Below are 24,682 nucleotides of genomic sequence, written 5' to 3' on the forward strand. Positions count from 1 at the left end.
TGGGGGTGTGCCGTGTGCGCTCCTATTGGCTCCCTCCCTGCTGCTCCCTCTGCCCCGGCTCCTCACTTCCGGCCGGCGGAGCAGAGAGCAGCGGAATGCCGTGGGGGACGCATCTCTGAGGGCCCTGTGATCACCATTACCAGCAACCATCATCCAATCTACTGTTCTGGGGTGTCGTGGATTTGTAATTGACCACCATTACTGAGATAGGTGAGGGGGAGGCTGGGAGAGGCGAGGGCATGTGCTATGGGTGCCGTTTCCCGCCATTAGAAATAGCGGCAGCCATCTTAATTTACATAAGGTGGTCAGTTAGGCTAGTTAACCCTTAATTGCCTGCAGGGCTAACAGGCTATCTATAATTCTATCTTCTGTCTCTGCCCCCCTGATGGAGAACTCAAAAAATAAAAAACCAAGGTTAAGTAAAGGAAGTGGTAGTAGCAGTAGCCGACCCTTTCAAGAGACATGGACCGAGATGTATGGCATTATAGAAAAAAATGGCAAATCATTTTGCGTTCTATGTACTGAAACGGTAGTAAGCAGAACGTGGAATATAAATAGACATTTTGAAACTAATCATTCCCAGCTCTTGAAAAAAAGTGAGGATGAACGGAAGGAATACATTTCCAGGCAGCTACACTTTTATAAGAGCCAATCTAAGTCCATCCTTAAATTTGTAAAAGGTTCTACAAATTTAACATCTGCAAGTTTGAGCATTGCTCACTCCATAGCTCAGCATGGAAAAGCACTCAGTGAGGGAGAATTTATTAAAGAAACTCTCCTAAGATGTGCACCAGTTCTATTTCACGATATGCAGAATAAAGATGCAATTATTAAGAGAATATCTGAGTTACCAGGAAATTTGGAGTGCCTGGATCCGATTACCAGACACTTTTAGCACCCTGAAAAATATAGCAATGGCTTTACTCACAATTTTTCCCTCTACGTACTTTTGTGAAACCTTATTCTCAGCGTTAAATAATATCAAAACCAACAAAAGAAACAGATTGACAGATGAAGTTAGTAGCGCTTGCTTGGGCTTGAAGTGTACAAAATACCAACCTTCAATTGAAGATTTAGCCAATGAAATTCAGCAACAAAAAAGTCACTAATAGGCAGATTAGTTAAAGAATTCCCCCTCCCCCTCACTTATCTTAGTTCATGGCACCCCACACAAGTTAAATAATATCAAGACCAACAAAAGAAACCGACTGACAGATGAACAAAGAAGTCACTAAGTAGGTAAGTTAAATAATTAGTTTTTGGTTTATTAAATACAGTTTTATATTACAATTATACATTTTTGTTATTTAAACTATAAATATCGCGAAATTATGGTTTTTTTCTCGAAGTGACACACCACCCGAGTTATGCTCGGTTTTTTGGCGAATTTTGACACACCAAGCTCAAAAGGTTGCCCATCACTGGTCTAGACCAACAACAGTGAACAGAAAAGTTGGACAATGAGTAGAGTGAACTGCAAAAAGTATGGTATTGATTAGAAACCCAAGATGCTGGCTATGCTACCTGTGATTGACTATGGTAGGAAGACACACCTCTTGGAGACAAACTGTGCTGATATAAACACCAGGCCCAGAGGGAGTATCCTTGTCTTAATAGTTTCACTTCTCCGTTCATAATACTGTTACAGCAAGGGGAAGAGGCTCCCTAACCAGAGCAGTGGAGTAACTTAGTGGTTAGACCACCAGTCTGACAAACCAGGGAAGCCCAATTTAAATATTGTTGCTCCTTGTGATATTGGGTAAGTCGCTTAACCCTGCATTGCCTCAGGTACAAACCTACCCACTCAGGGGAAAACTGTATAAATGGTTCTCAAAATTCATTCCTGGAAAAAAAAAATTGGCACTGCACGGAATTCCGGGATCAACACCATTTATAGAACAGTGCATAGCACTGGGATCGGTGGGCATGAGGAGTTACACCAACTGAAACTAGATATAAATCCTGATGCACAAGTCAGGCACAGATCCTCTGAATTCTATAACACTGTGTGCATTTTAAGGGAAAGTTCCTGACCTGCCCATGCCCTGCCCCCTTTGCAGATCCATGCAGAAACACTTACGCAGCGGCAGATGGTCAGGTTTTTTTTTTTTTTTTGGGGGGGGAAGCAGGACTGGAGGCAGCGGCAACAGGACTGAAGGGGGTAGCAGCTGGACCAATGGGGGCAGCGGGACTGGGGGGCCTAATGGTCCTCACTGCCCAGGTGCCCAGACCACTCTCAATCCGCTCCTGCCTATCAGTAACTGCTTCTATTGCCTCCACCCACAACTCTTTTTCTTTCCCTTCCCTTCTACCACATATTACTAGAGATAGGCACAAATGCCAGCACGTGGTTGTAAATGACCCAGAGATGAACAAAATAATTTCTGACCCAGAAACAACTACTCTTGCATTCATCAGAGCTGACTCCACTGGAAAGCGCATATTTTACTTCATGCTTCTTAATACCAATGATTTTTAGTGTCTCATTTGAAAAAGATATTTCAGGGAATCACTCACACATTTCTGTACCACAAGGAGGAGAAGCACACTGTGACCTGTAGGGCACAGAAGGGAAGAAAGGGAGGAGGGATTTTATAAGTCACATGTAGACACTTGGAGGAGTCTCAGCTGGCAGTTGTATTGCCTTAGGCTACACTTAATGACTGCTATTCTCTAGCTTTAGTTAATATGCAACATTGAGTACTGAAATCCAGATTTTGAAAAAGCCTTATGCAGCAAAATTTAAAATGTTAAGGTTTTAAACTTAGGAATTCCTGGATTTATATTATTTTGACAGTTTAATTTTCAGTAGCAATGGTTTTGCTCATCTTCAGTCACTTAACCTTTCTTACTAAAAGGGGATAGTGAATTTAGGATGTCTGCTCTGGAAATGAGCAACCCACTAGAGTAAGTTTTAGATAAACTGAGACACAGGGCCAAAACCTAAGAAATGGCCTCCAGTTACTGAATTCTTTCCTCTGGATTCTCTCCCTCCCTTTCTTCTTCCATGGGCATCTCTTGCTATTGCCAACTCTAGTTCAGATCCTCACCCTCCACTTTCTTTCTCCACTCTGGTCCCTTCTTTGGTCTTCTCTCACCTATTCCCACACCACCACTGACCCATCCTGCACTTGCTACTCTTCCCCTCTCTACTCCAAGCCAATGGTTTTTCTTTTGGGTTCTTTCCATCCTACCTCTCCTCCCCCACAAGGGTTTTCCAGGTTTCTCCCTCCTAACTATTGGTTTTGAATGGCCCATCTTAAGCTTCTCTCCCTCCTACATGCCTCTTCCTGCATTATCTTTCTCTACATTCTCTCTATTGTATCCCTTGAAGGCCCCTTTCCAAGTTTCTTCCCCTTCAATCTCATCTCACCACATTTGGCTGGCTTGTCCTGGGTCTGGCAGAGATCGACTTTAGCTGGGTAGCAGCAACAACAGAAAAAAAAAAATTAGTACAGGGCCTTTGAGTCGGTGTACACTCATGAGCCCTGCTGTGGTCTCACCCCTCACATGGGAAGGGATACTTTGAGCATAGGCAAGCTTATAGGCCCCGTGCTAATTTTCTTCTTGTCACCTCTAAAAATCTTCATGGCAAAGGGTCAATTCAGGACCAAGCTGCTATTTCTCCCACCTCCTTCTCCTCAACTGCTTGTTCACAAAGGAGTTGCTGTGCCTCCACACCCCTCCTCATATACACACTTCCTGTGGCTGAGGGGTCCAGAGGGTGAATGACTGCAGCAGACAATCTCCATTCCAGGAACAGGACTGTAGGCTCACTGTGACCAGCTGACGACAGCAGGGCCATAGAGAGGGGGGACGGGGAGAGGGGCAAAATCCCCCAGGCACAGGCCTCCAAGGGGGGCCCAGTATGAGGTCTCTCTCTCCTGCTCCTGAGGGGAGGACCTGGAGGAACAGACACTGCAGGTCTTCCTCCAGCGCTGCTCTTCTGCCCAACTGAACTGCTGCTTTTCCTCTCAGGCACACATGCTCAGTTTTGAAACAGAGCATGCCCTGAGAGAAAAAGCAGCGCAGTGGCAGGCAATCGGCAGAAGAGCAGCACTGGAGGAAGATGTCTTCTGCTGGCGGGGCCTCGGGATCCCTGCCAGCCAACAAGGTATTTCAATTGCGGCAGTGATCTGGGGGGAGGGGGGGTAGCGGCGACCCTTCCTCAGACCCAGTTCAGTCTCTCAGCAGCCCTGGAAGGCAGAAGAAGAGGGAACTTATCCAATATCACTCAGGCAAGTTGTGGGAAAAGAGAGAAAGTGTATGCTGAAAGCAGGTAAAGAGAAGAGAGATTGGATGCAAGGCAAGACGTGAAGAGGGACTGAATTCTGGGAAAGCGATGCAAAGTGCGAGTAATATGATAAAATGAAATGTTTGGGGCTTATGAGGGAGACCATCAAAGGAAGACTAATGGAAGGGAGGGAGGAGCAATGTTGGGAGTGATGAGAAGGAATAAATTCTGAATGCTGGGGCGGGGGACACAAGGCAAGAAGGGTGGGATAAGACAACATGAGCCTGTGGCTTTATTTTTTGATCTCAGAGTTGACAGCCACACCATGGGAGCTGCAGGCAGTTATCCATGCTAGTCAACCCCTAACACCAGCTTGGAATGCTTCAAATCAAATTCCAAATACAACAAAGTTCACCAGAAACAGAACAATGATATAAATAAACCTCTGTCTTATTCCTACACAGCTCCATTCATGTTGGTTTAACAAGCAGCCATTTCAAAGAGAAAAGCCTCCTCTCGGATCAGTGAATGAGAAAACCTGCTCTAATGAAAGTCACATTTGGCATGTGACATTCAACACTGAGTGCCAGAATTGCTGGTTGAAATCTCCTCATCTTCTTGTAGGGAAGATGGAAGACAGGTTTTGATCTAGAGCACCTGCGTCTTTTACATTCACAGCAGCACCAGGGCAACATAGTTTGTAATGTTGATATTTCGAAACAGAGTTCCCATTCTTACCCTCCCCCACTTCATGCTCGCTGCAGGGAAAAATGACTGGGACTGAAATCATTATGCCTGAAATGAAACCTTGCAAACTTCCGAAGTTGTCACTCATCTGGAAGTCTTTTATTCCAGCTGTCACAACTGTAAAAAGGCTTTTCATCGGAGTGGGAGTTCTGCTTCAAATGCAGGAGAGAGGCATGTTGGGCCCCTTTCTTTTTTAATTTTATTAGAAAACTTTTCACACACAGTCAAAAAAAAAGTGGGGGGGGGGGGGGGGGAGGGTGAAAGTAGGCCCTGCTGTGTCTTCACATTAATTGAAACTAATTTTTGCAACAGCAATATATCAGCCAGTGATCAAGAATTTCATTTTACTCCAAAGAGCCATCAAACATTTTAAAGAATGCAAGTTTAAATGGATAATCATGAAGTGAGTAAACAGAGGGCAATTCTATAAAGCGGGCATTAACATTTAAGTGCCAAAAAAGCGCGAGATGATTAGAATAAAGGCATACATGCATAAATGCCAAACTTTTGTCTAAGCACTATTCTGTAAATATGTGCATATCTTACACCTTATAATCTAATCTGACATTTGTAACCCATTTCAATTATACTGGTTTCCCCGCCCTTTCACCGGACATCCTTAGAGATGGGCGCCCTTAGAGATGGTCATCCCTGTTTGATTATGCCCATCCACGTGACTTAGAATTTACACACATCACGTTATAGAATATGCTTAGACAGTTCTGTGTGTAAATTCTAAATAATGCCAATTAGTGTCAATTGCTGTTAAGTGGCAATTATCAGCATTGATTGGCTTGTTAAGTAATTATGTTGCATGTGCAAATCCAGTATATGACTGAAGTTGCGCTATATGGGTTAATCTATAAAAAGAGGTCCAAAGTGGCATACAGCTAATTTTAACTAAAAAAGAAAAAAAAAGTGTACAATACGCAAGAATTAATCTAAATGACCATTGGTCAGATGTTTACCAAATAATTAAAATTTTAAGCTCTTATGAAAAGAGATTTATATATGTATTCCACACTTTTCATACCACTTTAATTGTCAAGCAGGGCAAAATAGTTTACAAGCTAATAAAAAACAGAGGAAAAGAGCGACAATAAAATATAGAAAAGAGACACAGGCACGCAAAGATAATCACATATGGAGAATGTGTACCCATTCAGACACCAGAACCACACCACGCTAACCGTCACTCACTATAGGCCTGTTCAAAAAGCCAGGCTTTTAAGAAAGACTCAAATTTCTTTACAGTGAGTTCACAATGCGGGGTTATAGGTATAGAGATCCATCAAGAGGGAGCAACAAAAAAAGAAGGCACTATGCTGAGTGCTCTCCATTTTGAGCCAACTGGGGCCTTGGCAAGACCATACGATGGTCGTTGACAGATCTCAAGACCCGTTCCAGTGAGTAAGGAACAGTCAATACAGATAAGTATGAAGAAGTGCCCTGACAAAAATCTCTAAATGTCAATAAGAGACATATAAGTGTTGTTTAATAGTCAATGGTAAGTTATTCCAAAAGAGAACCGCTTGTTAAGAAAAGGAGCTTTGTAATATATTTTTAAAGCCAATCGCTTTAAACAATGGAAAGCCTAACTAAGTGGTCTCATCTTTTATTAGCTCTTGATCCAAACATAGGGTTACCATATTTCCCCAAGAAAAAAAGAAGAGGATACATGCCCTGCCTCCTAACAAACCTGCCCCACCCCCATCACACTCTGCCCGTCACACCCCGCCCCTTTCATACCCCCACCCTGCCCCGTTATTGCCCCGTCACTTTGACAACCCCCCAAAGAAAACCAGATTCCCTCTCTCCCCCCATGTTATCCCCGCCCCAATTTTCCAGCCTCCCTCCCCTCTACCCATATGACTCTACTCACTACCCCTCCCTTCCTGTACCTTACCATAGTGCCCTGGTGGTCTAGCTTCTGCGGAAGTCTCACGAGGCCGCTGCTTGAACTCTACAGCCGCGCCGGGTAGGAAAGAGGGGGCTCTTTCCTGCCCAGAAGAGGTCACTTGACCACTAGGGCACCAACTAAGGTAGGGGAGGGGAGGATAGGACACTTCTGAGGACTGCCCCCGCCAGCCTGCCCGTTCGTCCACAAACCCGGACAAACAGGCAAGTTGGCAAAATCCGCCCGGATGCCCGGCCGTGACCTCAAAAAGAGGACATGTCCAGGTAAATCCGGACATATAGTAACCCTATCCAAACGGAATATGAATCAGTTGAGTAGTTTGTTCAGAAGTTCAGCCATATAAAATCTTAAAAATAAAACAAGACGACTTAAACAAACTGTGACCTGCTGATATTTGCCTATTGCTCATGTTTGATCTATTCCTACTCCACACCGCCTTGAGTGAATTCCTTCAAAAAGGCAGTAAATAAATCCTAATAAATAAATAAAACGATTTAAGCAGGCAGGAGCCTAGGGCCATTCCTGATATTCAGGAATGTTTAACCGGTTGGCACTGCTGAATATTCACTATTAGCACCTTTGCCAAAACTGGCAAGTTGTGGGCACATTCCAGAGGCAGCATTAGCAACTTATGTGGTTAGGTGCTGATATTCAGCCCTTGACCACATAAGATAACCGCTTAAATTGGACTGCATAAAGAGCAGTCCTGTCTTTAAACAGTTCAGCATATGTGGTCAAGGGCTGAATTTTGCACTTAACCGCATAAGCTTTAGTGGCAAACCTAGAACCAGATATTCAATGCCAGTGGCCGGAAAAATAGCTGATGGTGGACATAACGCGGAATATTGGTCGGCAAGATTTTAACGGAAACCAATGTAATTTTAACCACAGAGGTAATACATGGTCCAACTTACTAGACTTAAAAAAATCAGACGGGCTGCCATATTCTGCAATACCTGAAGCAGAGACTCTGCAATTTTGCTGAGATACAAAGATACAGTGCATTGCAGTAATCCAGCTGAGACCATATTAAACATACATAATGTGTAATTGACAGGTAAGGTGTACACACGGGCAGAGTCTGGGTGGAACCTAGGCAGGACTCACAGGCATTTATGTATGAGTACTTACAGCAGAATTGTGGTTGGCATGTAACTGCTTGTGACTAAAATATAGGCATGGATTTTACCTGTTACTCTAGTCTCTATATATAAAAGGCACCACCAACGTTCTAATGAAGCCTCCAGCCGGCAGTGTGAAGAGCCAGAGATATCCGGTTTCCCCATGAGTGAAGGAAAACAGCACAGCACGAAATCCCTCTCTCTGTAACAGTGAAGGACTCAGAGGGGGGAGGGGAGAGAGACGCCCTCACTCTCTCTCTGTAACACAAACACAGCACAGCAGGAAACTTAACACTGAAGGACTGGACTCGGAGGGGGGGAGGGGGAGGGCCAGACAGCACAGGGGAAGGGAGAGAGGGCAGAGGGCAGGGACACACACACTCCTACATGCACACTCTGAAGAAAACCTTGCTAGCCCCCGTTTCATTTGCATCAGAAACGGGGCTTTTTTACTAGTATTCCATAAAGGAAAGGAGGCACCTACTGTCCTGTATAGAATAAATGCCACATAAGCACTTGTATATATTTATTACATTTGTACCTCACATTTTCCCACCTATTTGCAGGCTCAATGTGGCTTACATAGTACCGTCAAAGGCATTTGCCCAGTCGGTTGATAACAGATACAAGGCTGTATAGTGATATAGTGAATGTATGAGTTGTAAGTGGAGGGTCGGAAGGGATGAAGATTGCGTGTTGTCCAGTATGATTATAGTCATGCTGTGTTGCTGGGTGAAGAGGTTTATGTGGGGTGCACTGTTATAGAATTTCCCTTTTAAATGGTAATATTATATGGAGGTGCTAATACGTAGGCACCAAGAATGCTTCAAAAATAGAAAGCTTTATCCACACCAAACCTTAATCAACAACCACAACCAAATAGTGGATATTCATAGATACCTAGGACCCCTTTTACTGAACTGCATCAAAAGGGGGCCTGCGTCGGTGCGTGTTTTTGATGCGCGCCAAGGCCTCCTTTTACTTCAGCGGATAAAAGATAGGTCTTTTTTTTTCTTCAGGAAATGACCATGCGGCCATTTGGGGGGGGGGGAGCCCTTATCACCACCCACTGAAGTGGCGGTAAGGGCTCCCGCAGTAACTGGGAAGTGCACAGCACTGTGCGATTACCGCCAGGTACACACTGGCACTACAAAACTAAAATAAGTTTTGTAGTGCTGGATATGATGGCGCACTAGGTATGGGAACTACCACTGAGCTGCTGCTGCGGTAGCCCGGCGGTACTTCCTTTTTAGTGAGCGGTGCTGTCGCTTTGTAAAAGGGCCCCCAAGTGACTGAAGGAGAGGAAAAGGCCTCAGATGTCCGTGGTACGCAAAATTTCATGTAACACCCTATAGACTATAATCCTATCATTGGCCAGAAAACTCTCTCCCTCCAGTGTCGCGTTTCCTCACCTGCCCTGCTCTGTGTTGCGCTCCTTGCCTGCTTCACTCCTCATCTCCACCTCCGTGGAGGGGAGCGTCAGGCGTCGGCCCTCATGGCTGGGCTGATGTTCCTGCAGTCGCGCTAGTCTCCGCCTGGGAGCGCTGGTCGCGCTCCGGGAGGCGTCCTGTTTCCTGCAGTGGAGCGCCGGCCATCTTGGCAGGGCCGGCGCTCCGGTGACTCCTTCTCTTTCGGATGTGGGGTCCGGGAGCGCGGGAGGTCTTGCTCCACCTCCAGCTGCCAGGATTAGACTCCCGCAACCTGGATCCACCCCCCTCCAGCTACTAGCCAATCCAGAGCCTCCCTCACCAGCTGATCCCTGTTGCTCCCGATGGTGGGGGCTATTTAGAAGCGTCTACTCCTTCTCTCAGCGCTTCGGCTTCTACTTCTGTAGGTGATTGATTGCGCTGCATCTATTCTCTAGTTGCGAACTGCTTGCTGTCTGACCTGACCTCTGCTTGAATCCAGACTACTCTCTGCCTGCACCCGAACTACTCTCTGCTGGCTTCCGCCTGCCTTGGCTCGCTGCTTGAACCCAGCTTTCTCTCTGCCTGCTGTTGGCTGCCGCCTGACCCGTTCGTATCCTGAAGTCCTGTCGGCTGCCTGCACCTCAGGGCTCAACCCTGAGGGAATGGCGGTCTTTACAGGTGAAGCCTTGGGGTTGCTTGGCTGCCCTACAGAGCGCCGGTGCGAGTCTTCATCCCGGTGCTCCGTTTGGGCACAAGGACTCACGAACGCGACATCCAGTCTTTAATTTATCCTCAATTTATCTTTTATTCTACATTATTTCATTAAACAGCACACTTATCTTTTTCATGTTTCCCAACGGAACCATTTCACCATATGGCTTCATCAGGGACAATCAGTGCTACATTATTTTCACAACTTTAGAACATTCTTCAAACCATTCTGGCCAATGATAGAATTACGGTCTGTAGGGTGTTGTGTGAAATTTTGCGTACCGCAGACCGTCAGTAGGATGATGTATTACCACAAACTTCGGAGGCCTTTTCCTCTCCTTAAATCACTTGGTATTTATGAATTTTCAACTATTTGGCACCAAGATGCACCAAGATGGCGCCCGCTGCCAGCTCCATCGAGCGGGAAGAATCATCGCTCGACATGCTCGTACTGGCTCTACCGTCTAAACAGCACGTTTTACAGAGCCCCGCTGCTGATTTACGCTTGCCACAACAGGAACAGCGCTTAACTCCCTCAGCAACCATCGCCGAAAAATGGCGGAATAAAATTCAAACTGGCGGCTTTGCGTCAAAATCTCCCCAATCGGAATGCTGTCCGCGGGCCCTCCCCGGAGGAGTTGAGTACTGCTCGCTCTTACCTCAACGGACTGAGTCCACGAGCTTCGGTCACGCTGCACAGTCAGGAAAAGCCTCAGAAATAGCAGCGCTGTCAAAGCGTGATTTTTTTTTTAAACGCTGTGAGGAAAGTTGGAGGCAAACAGCTACAGAGGTACTCCGGAGGCAGAAGATGGTGGGAAAGGCAGGGAAAGGGCAAACCTATATACCTGCAACCACACAGATGGAAGGGTAAGGCAGGGAAAGGGCAAACCTATGTGCCTTTAAAGTGGGCTCCACTTAGCCACAACACCCCTGCTACAACTGGCAAAAGCACAGGAGCCACCATAGGCAGAATCTTCAAGGAGCTGAACAAGCTGCGTCCAACCCTGCTGAGAGATAGAGAAATACTGAGAGGTAGATGGAGCTAGCCGTCCTAGAGGCACTATGATTTTCAGTGTTCTCTATCTCCCCCTGCTGGTAGGTGGACACAACCATTCGTAATGGATTCATCTGCTGCTGATGACAAGGAAAAAAAAAAAGATACCTACATGCAATGGTATGTTGTTTGAAGGTGAGTGTATACACAGGCAGAGTCTGGGTGTGGCACAGTTACATATTATAATTTATGCACATTTTTTAGCAATTTGTCGTGAACCTATACACTATGATGGTATGTGGCTACGGTTTAAAAATAAAAGCACTTATGCAGTTGATGAGACCAACAACAACATGGGTACTTTTGAATATTGGTCCCTATATTTTATGATTGTTAATTTGTTTTAATTAAAGTATGCCCCTTATGGCTGCAAAAATCTACAAGTGTACAAAACAGCTTGCGTTCATTTTTCTAGTGTTCAGGCTGCCATAGGACCAGTTCCCACTGCTATCTAAGAAATATGTAATATCAGCAGTTTTATGACACTCTCTATTCATGTGTTGTGTGTAGTATATTCATGAGTCTTTAACAAGGATCCACAGATTCTCACCCTGCCTTACTCCAATTCATTGTGATAGGAGGGGCTAAGAAGGATGCATATGGGAGGCCTTAAATGTTAATGTTGCCTTAAGAATATCACAATTTAAAAAAGCAGGGGTGGGGGGCTTGATCATGTATGCCTTAATAGTAAGCTCAATTGGTTCAAAAGAAGTGCTGGTACTGCTTCCTTGAGTTAAGCTGCAATAAATACATCCAATGAGTTTTAAACTGATTCTGTTCTTTCAAGGAAGAAATGGCCAGCAGCCAAATCACTGATCCAAAGAAAAGCTATTTGTACTTCAAAAGGAAAATATGCCAATTAAACTATGCAAACTGGGGATGGTAGGCTTCATCTTCAATTGCACTCCACTTGTCATCCTGGCTCTGAAACTCCCAAGATGCCTCACTCCTTGTAGCTGGCCCACTGTCCGAACACTGTCTGAGATCCTACCCTGTGAGTTTTTCTTGTGTTGCTTGTCTATTTGTCTTTATTTATTTATAAGCTTTAATCAGCAGGGACTGCGTGCCTCCATCTAGACTCTTGGGCCATTTTACTAAGCTGCATAAGGCTCTACGCGCGCCCAACGCAAACCAAAATGGAGTTACCGCACGGCTACTGCGTGGCTCTTGTGGTAATTTCATTTTTTGTGCTCGGCCGCGCGTAAGAGGCGTGCACCAAGTGGCATTTAGCGCACATAGGTCATTACTGCCCAGTTACTTCGCGAGACTCTACCACTAGGTCAATGGTAAGGTTGCAGGCCCAAAATGGGCGTGCGTCAATTTTGATTTTGCCGCAAGTTTATTTTTGGCAAAAATTTTAACAAGGCATATTTTTACAGGTGCACTGAAAAATGATTCTGCGCGCACCCAAAACCCGCACTACACTACCGCAAGCCATTTTTCAGAGCACCTTAGTAAAAGTAAAAGGACCCCTCTCTGAGGTACAGTAGGAGCCTAATGGCACCTGGACACCCAGGCTTCATTGTAGAATATAAGTATAATCCAATTAGGTTTAGACGCTAACAGTTATACCAACCATAAACCGGGCATAAGTGCGAGTGCTTGAATATGGCAGGGTTATGATATATGACATATATGATATGATATAATTTGGTCTTTATATTCCGCCAACTCCCAACAGTTAGGTTCAAACCAGATTCCAAATACACATACAAAAAGTAACTGGACAATTACAAATAAGATTTCTCAAAATAGGTAAGTCTTCACATTTTTTCGAAAAGAAGAATACGTAGGCATTGTCTGTAACGTAATAGGCAAAGAGCAACAAAAATAAACATCTTGATAAGGAAAAGATAATTGTAAAGATCTTTTATATTTTACTCCAACAAATGATGGGAAATAATGAAGATAATGATCTCCAGCTCTAGAAGAAGTAGGTGATAAAGAGAAAGAAAATAATTTTGTCTGATAATCCGAACATAGACCATCAAATACGTTGTAAACCTAGATGGCTAACTTAAATGAAAGCCAAGCATCCATAGGGAGCCAATGTAACTTAGCCAAACGGAATCTTTTCTTCCTAAAAACCATCTTAGCAGCGTTATGTTGTAAAACCTGCAACCTTAAAGTTAGCTGAGTTGATAGCAAACAGTATATACCATCACAATAGTCTAAATGATAGAATAATGGGCTGAAACAAAATGGAGAAACATTTTTTTTCTGTCGAAAGTGCACGGATACTCCTGAGTTGATGTCATTTTAAAAATTTAGCTTTAACCACTGCACTGACCTGAGGGTTCAGTGACAAAGAGGTGTCCAACACAATACCAAGTATCTTAGAGACTGCATGTAACTTACAGTATTCTGTAAGGGGACCTTTTACTAAGCTGCGGTAAAAAGTGGCCTGTAGCAGCATAGGTGCGTGTATTAGGCGAGCGCCTGGCCAGTTTTTACCGTGTTTGCAAAAAAGGTGAGTTTTTTTTAATGTGACGGGAAAGGGGTATGCGGTAAAACTGAAACCAATGCGCGTCTAAAACCGGCTTGAGCCCTTAACGTCACCCACTGATCTAGAAGTAAGGGCCAGAAACCGCGCACATGGGAGGAAATAAATGCATAATTCATCCAGGTGTTAAGGGTGTGTGCCAAATCTAAAATTACCAACGGAGGTGGGGGAGCGCGCTGGCCTGGCGCAGCTTAAAGGGCCCCTAAGGTGTGGAACTGGGAACCCAGTCCATGCTCCACCCATGTATACACCTCCTGGCATGTATGCGCTCTGTAAGTTAGGCACAGCTTTATAGAATTGGGCGTAGGCATGTTTCTGGAACTTTCACAAGTATAAATTTAAATGCATATGTGCTAGAATTCTAGACATTTTTGCACACAGGGGTTTCATAAATGTGGGCACCCAGATTCAGTGGCGTAGCTAGTGTGAGGCCACGGGGGCCTGGGCCCCCGTAGATTTGTCCCTGAACCCCCTGCCGATGACCCTCTCGACCCCCCCTCCTGCCGCCAACCCGCCATCGCCTACCTTTGCTGGCGGGGGACCCCAACCCCCGCCAGACAAGGTCCTCTTCTTCCCAATCCCGCGCAAGGATTTGTTCTAGTCTGACGTCCTGCCAGCAAAGGTAGGCGATGGCGGGGGTGGGTTGGTGGCGGGAGTGGGGGGGGAGGGTCGAGAGGATCATCGGCGGGGGGGGGGGGTCAAAGTTGGTGGTGGGGGCGTTCAGCAATGGCGGGGGGGTCGGCGGCAGCAGGGGGGGCTAAAATGTGCCCCTCACTTCGGGGTCTGGACCCCCATCCCGCCAAAGTCTGGCTACGCCCCTGCCCAGATTACAGAATTGTTCTTCATTTATCTGTACAAATGCTGCATACGTCTGGTAGAACTGTCTACAACAGCAGAATCCCTTACAGTGTTGATCTGTTTATCTATATAAGTACGAGCTACCTAAATGCATACCCTGCTGTGCTTATTCTCCCACACCCCTCACTGCCAACGGTGTAGCCATGGGGGGGGGCCTCAGAGGCCTGGGCCCCCCCACTTTGCGGCACCAGATGCCCGGCTGGCAGGAATGCTCAAGGTATACCTGGCTGGCAGGCAGTGGCGTAGCAAGGGCGGGCGGTCCGCCCCGGGTGCACGCTGCTGGAGGGTGCAGAGAGCAGCCGCGTGCCTGTTGGCTTCGCTGGTTCCCTGCTCCCTCCCCAGGTTACTTCCTGTTCCGGGGCAGAGGGAGCAGGGAGCCAGCGGAGCTGACAGGCACGCGGCTGCTCTCTGCACCCTCCAGCAGCCAAGAATGCAACCGGGGGTGGGTGTCATTGCGCCGGGGGGGGGGGGGCTTGATGCACCGGGCTGGTTTCGTGCTGCACCCTGGGGGGGGGGGGGGGGAATGCCGCTGCATCGGGGGGGGGGGGGGTGTGCAGCAGCAATCCGCCCCGGGTGTCAGCCGAACTAGGAACACCACTGCTGGCAGGTAATGCAGTGCTAACCGATTACCGCCAGGCATGCCTACTACCCGTCCCCCAATGCTAGAAAATACAAAATTATTTTCTGGCACGGGAATTGGCGCTCAGCAAAAATAAAACTGCCACCATGTGCCTGGATGTGCCCGGTGATAGTGCTGTTTTGCCACGTGCTACCCTCGTGGTAGCCTTACCGCTGCTTGATAAAAGGTCCCCGAAGTAAATGGCAGCAAAAATCACTGGGGATTTGGTAGATGAAAAAGTGCCACTCAGTGGGAGCCATGTGTGTTAACAATGCTCAGGAAGAGAATTTAAAAAAAAAAAAAAAAAACATATCACTGAGATGATTAGATGGAGGGTCTGGAAACGATCCCCTTCCAACAGTTTATTTATAAGGCATTTAAAAAATTTAAAAAAATCACAACTTATCTGCATATTTTTTCTAACACATTTAACAGTTGCTGTTCAAACTTCACTTTTTATAGCTGTATTTAATACATGTGGGTGTAAGTTTCTTGCCATCCCTTAATTGCTTTTCTGTTCCACAACCTTTTATTTTATGGCTTCTTTATTAGCTAGATTGGTTTGTTATTTAGTTATATTCAACACCGAACATGTATTTATTTTTTTACTTCAATTATATCCTAACTTTCAAATAAGCTCAGAGCGGCACACAATAAGTATATACATAAAGACAACAAATACATGACAAAACAAATAAACAAAAGAACTAAGCAGAACAGATTGCTCATAGCAAACGCGTTGACCGCTAACTCAACGCCTTCAAAAACAGACATGGATTTCAGAGCCCTCCTGTGTGACCTAAACACTGCCTACGTCCCTTCTGCAATACACCAAACAGCAGGCAGCTGGAAGAAGTTTGCAGTCTTCTGCATTTTCCCAGTCGCCCCCCCCCCCCCCCCCCCCCCAGCCACCTTTATTTAAATCACTAGTTTGAGGGCTGGAAACTGTAGCTTTTATTCAATAAGATTTTTTTCCAGTTAGCACAGATGGGGGGAAAGGAAGGAAACACAGTGTTCTGACCATCTTTTTTTTATCAAAAATCACAAATGGGCTACAGTCCACTGTGCTACCAAGTACCCTCCATCACCTCCACTACCAAGGAGGGAACAGGAGAGGAAAAGATCCAGTGATGGGCTCTAATGGGATAGTAATTATTATCAGGGCTTTTTTTGAGGGGGTACGGAGTACCAGCACCTTTTCCATTGTCTGCTAAAATTGACCCATGGATCCCAAATTTTAAAGAAAGAGCTCAGTCTCTACACACCAATTCTGCCTTGTCATAGATTATGTGACTGGTTGCAGGGGGGTCTGGCTATAGTGGGATAGGCCACTCAGTCATCACCCTACCCCTGAAGGGCGACCTAGCATTTGAGTAACGGCACCTTTTTGCTGGAAAAAAAAAAGCACGGATTATTATTATTATTACAAAGAAACGTCTCTTTCAGTGCAATCCAGTTTCACAACCCCCTCCCCCCACTGTGATCAAATTTATTTGTTTCTATAAAGACGCTGTTCTTATGAAATATTAGGAAGAGGCAACACTTACATTTTAACAAGGTACATGAAAACATCTATAAAGACAGGGTGCAGAGCAGCAAGGTCAACTTGGTATTTTTCAATTAGTATTTTAAAGAGGGTCAATCCCTGTTTTCCTGTCAGCTGATCAATAAGATGGTTTTTCTCCTGGTGTGAATCTCGCTTAATGAAATGTTTCTGATTTACTGTCAAGGAAGGATGGCTAACGTCACGCTGAACAGGGGCTGCTTTAGTTTTGGGGAAGACTTCAGGATTGGCAGGACCAAAACTCATAGTCCTTATTTTAACAGTTATCCCCCTTTTTTCAATTCATTTATTTTTTTTAAGGTTGTCATCTCTTTTTTTTATCACTGTTTTCAAAATCCAACAGAATCTAGTATTACTGCAGCGAGGCAGCTGCAAAGTGAATTTCAAAAGAGAATCACAGCCACAGTAAAGAAACGAACACAATATCCTGTTTAAGAAAGGGTTTAAGGTTCACTTAAGCATTATACAATACAGATTCTTATAGTTCGTGTATGGCCACAAATGGTTTCGGCAGAACACAATAAGAACAGTTAGCTATTTCTACTAACTGCAACGTATACATTATGATTATCATCACAAATCTCCCTCGGGAAAAGTTGTAAACAAAGCCTGCCCACTTACCTTCTCTGCATACTTGAACCTGACATAAAACCAACTTGACTTGATCATGGTGTCACCTCCACAGTGCCGGATCTAAAATTTGATGGGGACAGGCTCTTTCTGGCAGCACAGGTTTCTGTTTTGTTCTGGGGGGTTTCACCCTGGTATTTTGTTTTTATTACATATAGCAGGAGTTGCTTTCTGCTTGTCCCTGTGCTTTTTATTCCTTTATACTGCTCCAAATAATTCCCAATCTGGCTGCTGTGTGCTTTCCTCTGTCAGCTTGGCTGCCTGAGCACAAAATTCCTGCAAATGGACTTGGGCTGTATGCATCACAGACAGCACATGTCAGTAAGCCAGCAGCAGGCTGGCTTCAGATAGGGCAGCACGTCAGGGGGACGACTCATACCCCCTTTCCCCTGCTTCTTCTCTCCTCCCAGCACAAGTGGGATGAATAATGAATTCCAGCACTGCCCTCCAGAAGCAAATTAACACCTGGCTAAACATTATTCTGACAACCTGCTGCCAGGCTGGAGATCTCACTGACACAGTGTTAACTCTTTGGCAGCCAAACCAGAATGCCAGTTCTTTTCTCTGTCCTCTCTCCTCTTTTCCAAAGCAGGATAAGGAATTATGATGTTAAAAACAGCATTAAAAACAATAATGCCTGAAAAACCCACGCAGAAAGAAATTACATCTAGGCATATTCTCAAAAGCATGCCTAAATTTTATAGAATAGGCTGAGAGGTGTGGTGGTAGCCGTGTTAGTCCACTCTGTGGGCCAACACTTTACAAGACCAGAACACTGCACCAGTGATTTCACAGTAAGAATCCTGAAAGGTAACTTTAAAACAATACAGGAACATAAGACCTTTGAAGTCAGAATGATTGAATATTTTGACACCCAACAGACAGGACTTAATAAGGATCTGGGTTTTCTAGCCCATTATAAACCATAAAGTTGTATTTCTCTGTTTATCACCCTCCTCTCACCTTCCCACACCCATCCTGTTAGAATATCAATGAAATGCTTTGATGTCCCCATGCTGATGCATACCCCCACCCTCCCACCCTGTCAGACTGTCAAAGTAATGCTTTGATATTTCTCTTATATATACTATCTGCTACCACATTTGCTTATTTCCGATCTGACGAAGAAGGGCAACCTTCGAAAGCTAATCAAGAAATGTATTAAGTTATGTCCAATAAAAAAGGTATCATCTTATTTTCTTTTCCATGTTTTATTTTGTTTGATTTCTGTTGATAACCTTATAGAATAGGCTTAAACTTCACATTTTACTTGGTGTAAATCGCACTGCCTTAATTAGGAGCAGAGCAAGTGTGTTCTATAATAATGCACATAGATTTTAGAAATGCCCACACCCCAACCATGGCCATGCCCCCTTTTCAACTATACAACATAGGATTTAGGCGAACCACATTATTATTAATATCTGTTACTTTTGTATCCCACATTTTCCCACCTATTTGCAGGCTCAATATGGCTTACATGTTACCGTACGGCGATCGCCAATATTAGTATGAACAAATACAGAGTGAATACAGAGTGATGTTGTGACAGAGTAGAGTTCATGGGTAGAGCACTACCAGTAGGCCACACAAAGGAACTTTTATTGGACTGGCTGAGGGCAGAGCCAGGGCTAGCAGAGCTAGGAGACCGGCTAACACAGAATCAACTCACTCCATGCGTTCTCTTTCTCTCAAGCAAAAAAGCAGTCCACAGGGTAAGGGCTGCTTCAAACTGAGATGGGTTTATTGAAATTTGGATAAACAGGGGTTATATCTCTAGCAGCACAGTTCCTTGTATATTCCAGTAAATGTACCAAAGTAGAGATAAACAATTACAACTCCACAATGGTCTTCTTCCTAATTCTCCTACTCAAAGTATAGATATATTCCTACCAGAGGGCAGTCTAGTGGATTTCTTCTCCGGTTGGATTATGTAACATTTCTTTTCCTTTCCTTGCACCTGCTCTCCTCAGAGTGTGTTGGAAAACAGGTTCCCTGAAACAATAAATCAGCTTTATAGGCTCTCAGGCTGAATCCCATCCCACTCTTAGTTCTTCTGGGTCAACGACTGTGTTAGTCAACAACTTCTCTGTAGGGTACTGGAAGATGCTGCAGCTTGGTGGGGGGTGGGGGTGGGGATGGTTTTTGTACCCCTTCTGTTTTTCAATATTTTCCTGAGTCTCATCTTCACATTGATCCAAAATCGCAATATTTCTGCCTATAACTTTGATGACAGGCTAGCCAGAAACCGCTTTCATCATAATCTCTCTACAATGACTGCCTACTACATAACTGGTCATTCTTCTTGCCCATCTGTTTCTCCCACTATCATTTATATTACCACACCACTGGCTATGTCATTTCAATATCTAGGAGTTTACTTTGACCAACAGCTAAGTTTCAACATCCAGATGGCAGAAGTTACTAAATTTTGTTTCTTTGCCTTACATCACTTTTGTATAATTCTCAAGTATCTTGATATCTCCGCCTCTATGACACTACTCTACACCTTTGTTCTTTCTTGCTTAGACTATAGTAACATTAGCTATGCTGGCTTTTCCAATGCCCTGATTAAATGCCTTCCATTGGTCCAAAACAAAGCTATTCGTATTTACTTGCACTCCAATATAATTGACTGTCACCCCTCTACTGATCCAGCACCACTGGCTTCCAGTCCAATGAAGAATTCAATTTAAGATTCTCTCATTGACTCATAAGATTCTTTTTTCGACAACTCCCTCCTCATCACTCCCTACCACCCACCGCCTCTTCTCTCCTCTGCTTTCAGATCCCGTTTAACTATTTCCCTTGTTTATTGCTCGCAATTTCAGTTCACTAGACCCTTTACTTTCTTCTTCACTACCCTTACCCTATAGGATGCCTTCAACTTCCCTTCAGAACTCTCTTACCTAAGATTTAGAGGTAGCCTCAAACCTTATCTCTTTGACAGCGTTGGCTGCAAAGTTGTGCAAGGGGTAGTCCCAGTGGTCCACCTTCATCTTTTTTTTTTCTTTTTTCTCTCCTTTTCTCCTCACCTCTCTCTTCTGTCATTTGAGTTTGCAAACCAACTTGTGTGTCCCCTCGTTCGGTGGTATAGCAAGAATTTAACAAATAATAAATTATGTATTTTAGTCATGTTGCATGGATGTCATGGGTACGGCCAGGGTCTATGCCAAACCCTTTTCCCCCTGCATGGATGGTGCTCTGGTCGGAGAGCTGAACCAGACAATGACACTCCCCCTGGGCGGGATATTTATATCAGCCCTTTTTTTTTGCATGGATCCTCATACCCTGTCCACCAGGAAGGAAGCAGCAGCCCCCTGTTCTGGAAAGTGTTGGGGGGTTAGTGACAGGTCAGAACGCCTTTTGTGGTAGAGTGCTATAGGTTCTAATACTGCTGCACTGGCCGAGTCTTAGCCATCTCTACATGTATTAAATACACGTTCAAAAATATGTAAAGTAATCTTTACTAAACATCCAGCCTGTGTGTGGGGGAGAGGAGATTAGAGAAAGGTAAAGAAAAAAAAACAACTGACTTGCCAGTTAAAGTGATTATAATCATAGTGAAGTTGCTTTCTAAAATTAAGTTGCATTCTTTAAGTATTCATAAGCTTTGAGGTTCCTTCCCACACACACTACATTATTTACTTTATATGGTGGATCTGTGCATCAATTATGGTAATAGTCAGTGTGCAACATTTGCATTATGGGGGAAATGTCTACTATAACCATCCTTCTGTAAAAGCGTCACAGATGCATGCACCCTACATCTCCATTTCAAGAGTACTTAAAGGCAATTACACAATTGCATTAAACTGGGTCAAAATAAAACCCTCCAATTTTACAGGAGCAATGCAGCAGTTACTGTTTCCACCTTTTGCCCTTTTTATAAGGTTTAGGTTTGCCCTCCTCTCTTTCCTTCCTCCCTCTCTTATTACACCCCTGGCGTGACTGCTTGCTGTCCTGTATTTTAATGGATTTCCTTTCCATCAGCTAGAGCGGCATAGAAAGTCCTGTAAATAAATAAAGAAGAGCCTTATAGCATAATGCCTATGATACTACAGTGCAGTTTCAAACTGTTTATGTTTATTAAAATTCTTACATACGTTACACAATACACTTAAATGATTCATCTAGGCAGTTTACATAAAAACATTCACAACAATCAAGAAATTACTAAGAGAAAAAAATTATTAACTCGAAAACAAAAATTGTATAAAAAAACTCTCCACAGCTTGAACCAACACTCAATTACTTTCTGTTCCTCTTTTTAAATCAGGAGCCAGGTTTTTAACACTTCCTTAAATTTCTTCACATCATTTTCCAGATTAAGTTCTCTGAGGGGGGTCTTTTACTCGAGTTAATTGCCCAGGTCCCATATTATTCCTATGGGTCCTGCTGCAGATAACGCGATCTAATCTTTAGTAAAAGACCCCCTTGGTAAACTATTCCACCAAACAGGGGCCATTATAGAGAACATTCCTGATTTCACCCTTGCCCCTTTCACTTCTTTAACTGTTGGAATCTCCAATAAATGCTCTTAGCCAGACCTCAAAAGACGTCTAGGAAAACAATTTTTCAATCTCCTATTTAGATATTTAGGACAGTCATTTTTCATTGCATTAAAGGTCTTTAAAAAAAAAATTCAGGGCAGCTGAACTATACTTCTGGACATATAAATCATTATGGTGGCAATTCAATACAAGTTAGGCAGCAATAATGAGCCCAAAGTCAACATCTGGCCACCCAAACGCTGGGAACACAGTAAGCAGGGGTGTAGCAGACCTCACGGTGGGAGGGGGCCAGAGCCCGAGGTTGGGGGCACATTTTGAGAGCGGCCCTGCCCCCCCCCCCCCCCCCCACTGCCACACCTCACCTCCTCAGCACCCCACCCCAACTCCCGCCAGCCAAAGCCTTCTTCAGCGCAGTCTTTGGCGCAGCTGCATTTCCTGCCTGCTCTTCTTGCTCCTCCTGACGCTGAGTGTCAGTGTGCACAGGAGGAGCAAGAAGAAAGAAGAGCAGGGGACAGGCAGAGAACGCGGCTGTGTCGGAGATCGCACTGAAGACAGCTTCGGCTGGCGGGGGTTGGGGACCGCTGCCAGCCAAACCAGGGGCCCGGATGAAATTTGTGGGGGCCCAGGCTCCCGTGCCCCCCCCCCCCCGTAGCTACGCCCCCGACAGTAAGTGATATTCAACAAAGGCCAAACAGGCACACTCATGGTAGAGAAGTCATCTGGTTTGACATGAGCTGTTGGGTGCATTGTGCTGCTGATTGGCATCTCAGTGCATGGGCAGATCTCACTCATTCTCTAACTAGCTACCTCTCTTCCCTCACCTAACCTTCTTCAGCCCCACTAACACTCCATTTTGCCTCTTCCTACCAAACACCTATTAACACCCACTTCGTGTTGCCCCTTTCTAACCTTCTAAACCCTCCCACTGCTCAAGCCCCCTCTTGGGCCTTCCCATCTCTCTGTTCAACAGCCAGTCTGTATGTTTGTGCATTTGGGTGTGTCCATCTATCACTGTCTGTGTGTTTAACTGTGAGTGAGTGTGTGGTGCAACTTTGTGGTGGGTACTGGGTGCAACTGGTGGTGGGTTTAAGCATGAGTGGAAGCAAGGCCCTTGCTCACAGGAGAGAGAGAGGCAAAAAAAGAAGGAGGGCCCATTTGCAGAGGGTATTCATGCCTCAAACACAATTCATGGACATGACAGAGGAGCAATGAAAGGGCAGGTTCAAGGTTGATAAGGAGACTATAGTGTACCTGTCCAATTAACTAGAGGAAGACCTAGAGTCCAATACATGGAGGGGATAAGCCCTGCCATTGTACCTGAAGGTCACCACAAGCATAGCATTTTTTGCCACCAGAACCTTTTAAAGACCCCTCAGGGCAATATCAGGCATCAGCCACCCAACCACCTCACACTCAGTTTCTAGAGTCCTTTCACAGGAGAGAGCAACACATTCTTTTCCCTGAAACTGAGCAGCAGCAAGAGCAAACCCATAACAGAATTGGCATGCAACCACAAGTCATACAATTCCCCATAATATATTAGTGGTCTGCAATGCCTCCAACATAACAACTGTTGAGTGTGCCTGCTACCCAGGCTCCTGTCATAATGGCTACATTCTGTCACAATCTGCCATACATGAGTACTTTGAGAGTGGCAAGATCACTGATGGATGGCTGCTAGGAAAGCTCATTATATACACCCATAACCTTACAGTTTATTAATTTGCTCTCTCTCTCCCCACAGATAACCTCCTCTACATGCAACAACCAGGCCTCTGGGATCATCAATGTTGTGATGTACCAACCCCTATTAACCAGTGCGGTTTTTTTCTAGCAAAAAAGGTGCCGGTACTGAAATGCTCTCTGATCAATAGTCATTCACATGGTCACATCCATTGCTATATAAAAGGACTTGGAACGCCCATGGTCCTTCCTTATCTAGCCCCATTCAGACCCCCTCCACATGGCATATACCATCATCTCCACTATGGCCCCTACCTACGACGAGGATAATGATATCTGAGTAAGTGTGATTCCTAATTTGTGTAACATAGTAAATGACGGCAGATAAAGGACCTGTACGCTCCATCCAGTCTGCTCAACAAGATAAACTCATTTTACATGGCATGTGATACTTTATATGTATACCCGAGTTTGATTTGTCCTTGCCTTTCTCAGGGCACAGACTGCAAAAGTCTGCCCAGTACTGTTCTTGTACTAAGTTCTGAAGCTAACATCGAAGCCCCTTAAAATTTACACTCCAGTCCATCCCTATCTATTCAGTCACAATCAGGGCGTAGACAGTAGAATTCTGCCCAGCACCGGTTTTGCTTCCCAATTACCAGCGTCACCACCCAATCTCTGCTAAGATTCCGTAGATCCATTCCTTCTAAACAGGATTCCTTTGTGTTTATGCCACTTATGTTTGTTTGTGTAGTTAGGGCAATCACTGATATGCCTTTTTCACAGGGGGGGGGGGGGTGTTTGTATTGCAGCCCATCCAACATCTCTATTAAGTCCTTCTAGTGATTTTTCTTTTGTTCCATACCTTCTAAGCATGGAGGTGGCATTCAGGCCACAGGCATGGGTGTTGGTAGGACAACTGCAACGTACCTAGCTGACTTCCTTGTCACTCTCCCTATGAACAGGGTCATGCAAACCCGAGCAGAGATGAACGCCATAAAGAAGCAGCACATAGGATCTCAGTGACCAATTTGGAGAGGGTTGGCCTAGAGTACACTTGGGTTGCCTATTGTCCCACGAGTCTCTCTCCGTCATTTGTGCTGTGGAGTAGGGCTGT

The 24,682-nt window shown here is 44.9% G+C and overlaps 1 protein-coding gene across 4 annotated transcripts in view; it reads right to left on the reverse strand.

Moving 5' to 3' along the window:
* The window catches only part of AUTS2 (activator of transcription and developmental regulator AUTS2), a 1,384,488-nt gene extending 1,367,075 nt beyond the window's left edge, over positions 1-17,413 (reverse strand). For all 4 annotated transcript variants that reach the window (XM_030186244.1, XM_030186241.1, XM_030186242.1 and 1 more), the window contains exon 1: positions 17,360-17,413. In XM_030186244.1, the coding sequence (XP_030042104.1) occupies positions 17,360-17,407 (48 nt within the window). In that variant the 5' untranslated portion in view covers positions 17,408-17,413. The remainder of the gene's footprint in view (positions 1-17,359) is intronic.
* Positions 17,414-24,682: the final 7,269 nt, after the last annotated feature.

The sequence above is a fragment of the Microcaecilia unicolor genome, chromosome 13 (assembly GCF_901765095.1).
Source record: "Microcaecilia unicolor chromosome 13, aMicUni1.1, whole genome shotgun sequence".
NCBI lineage: Eukaryota > Metazoa > Chordata > Amphibia > Gymnophiona > Siphonopidae > Microcaecilia > Microcaecilia unicolor.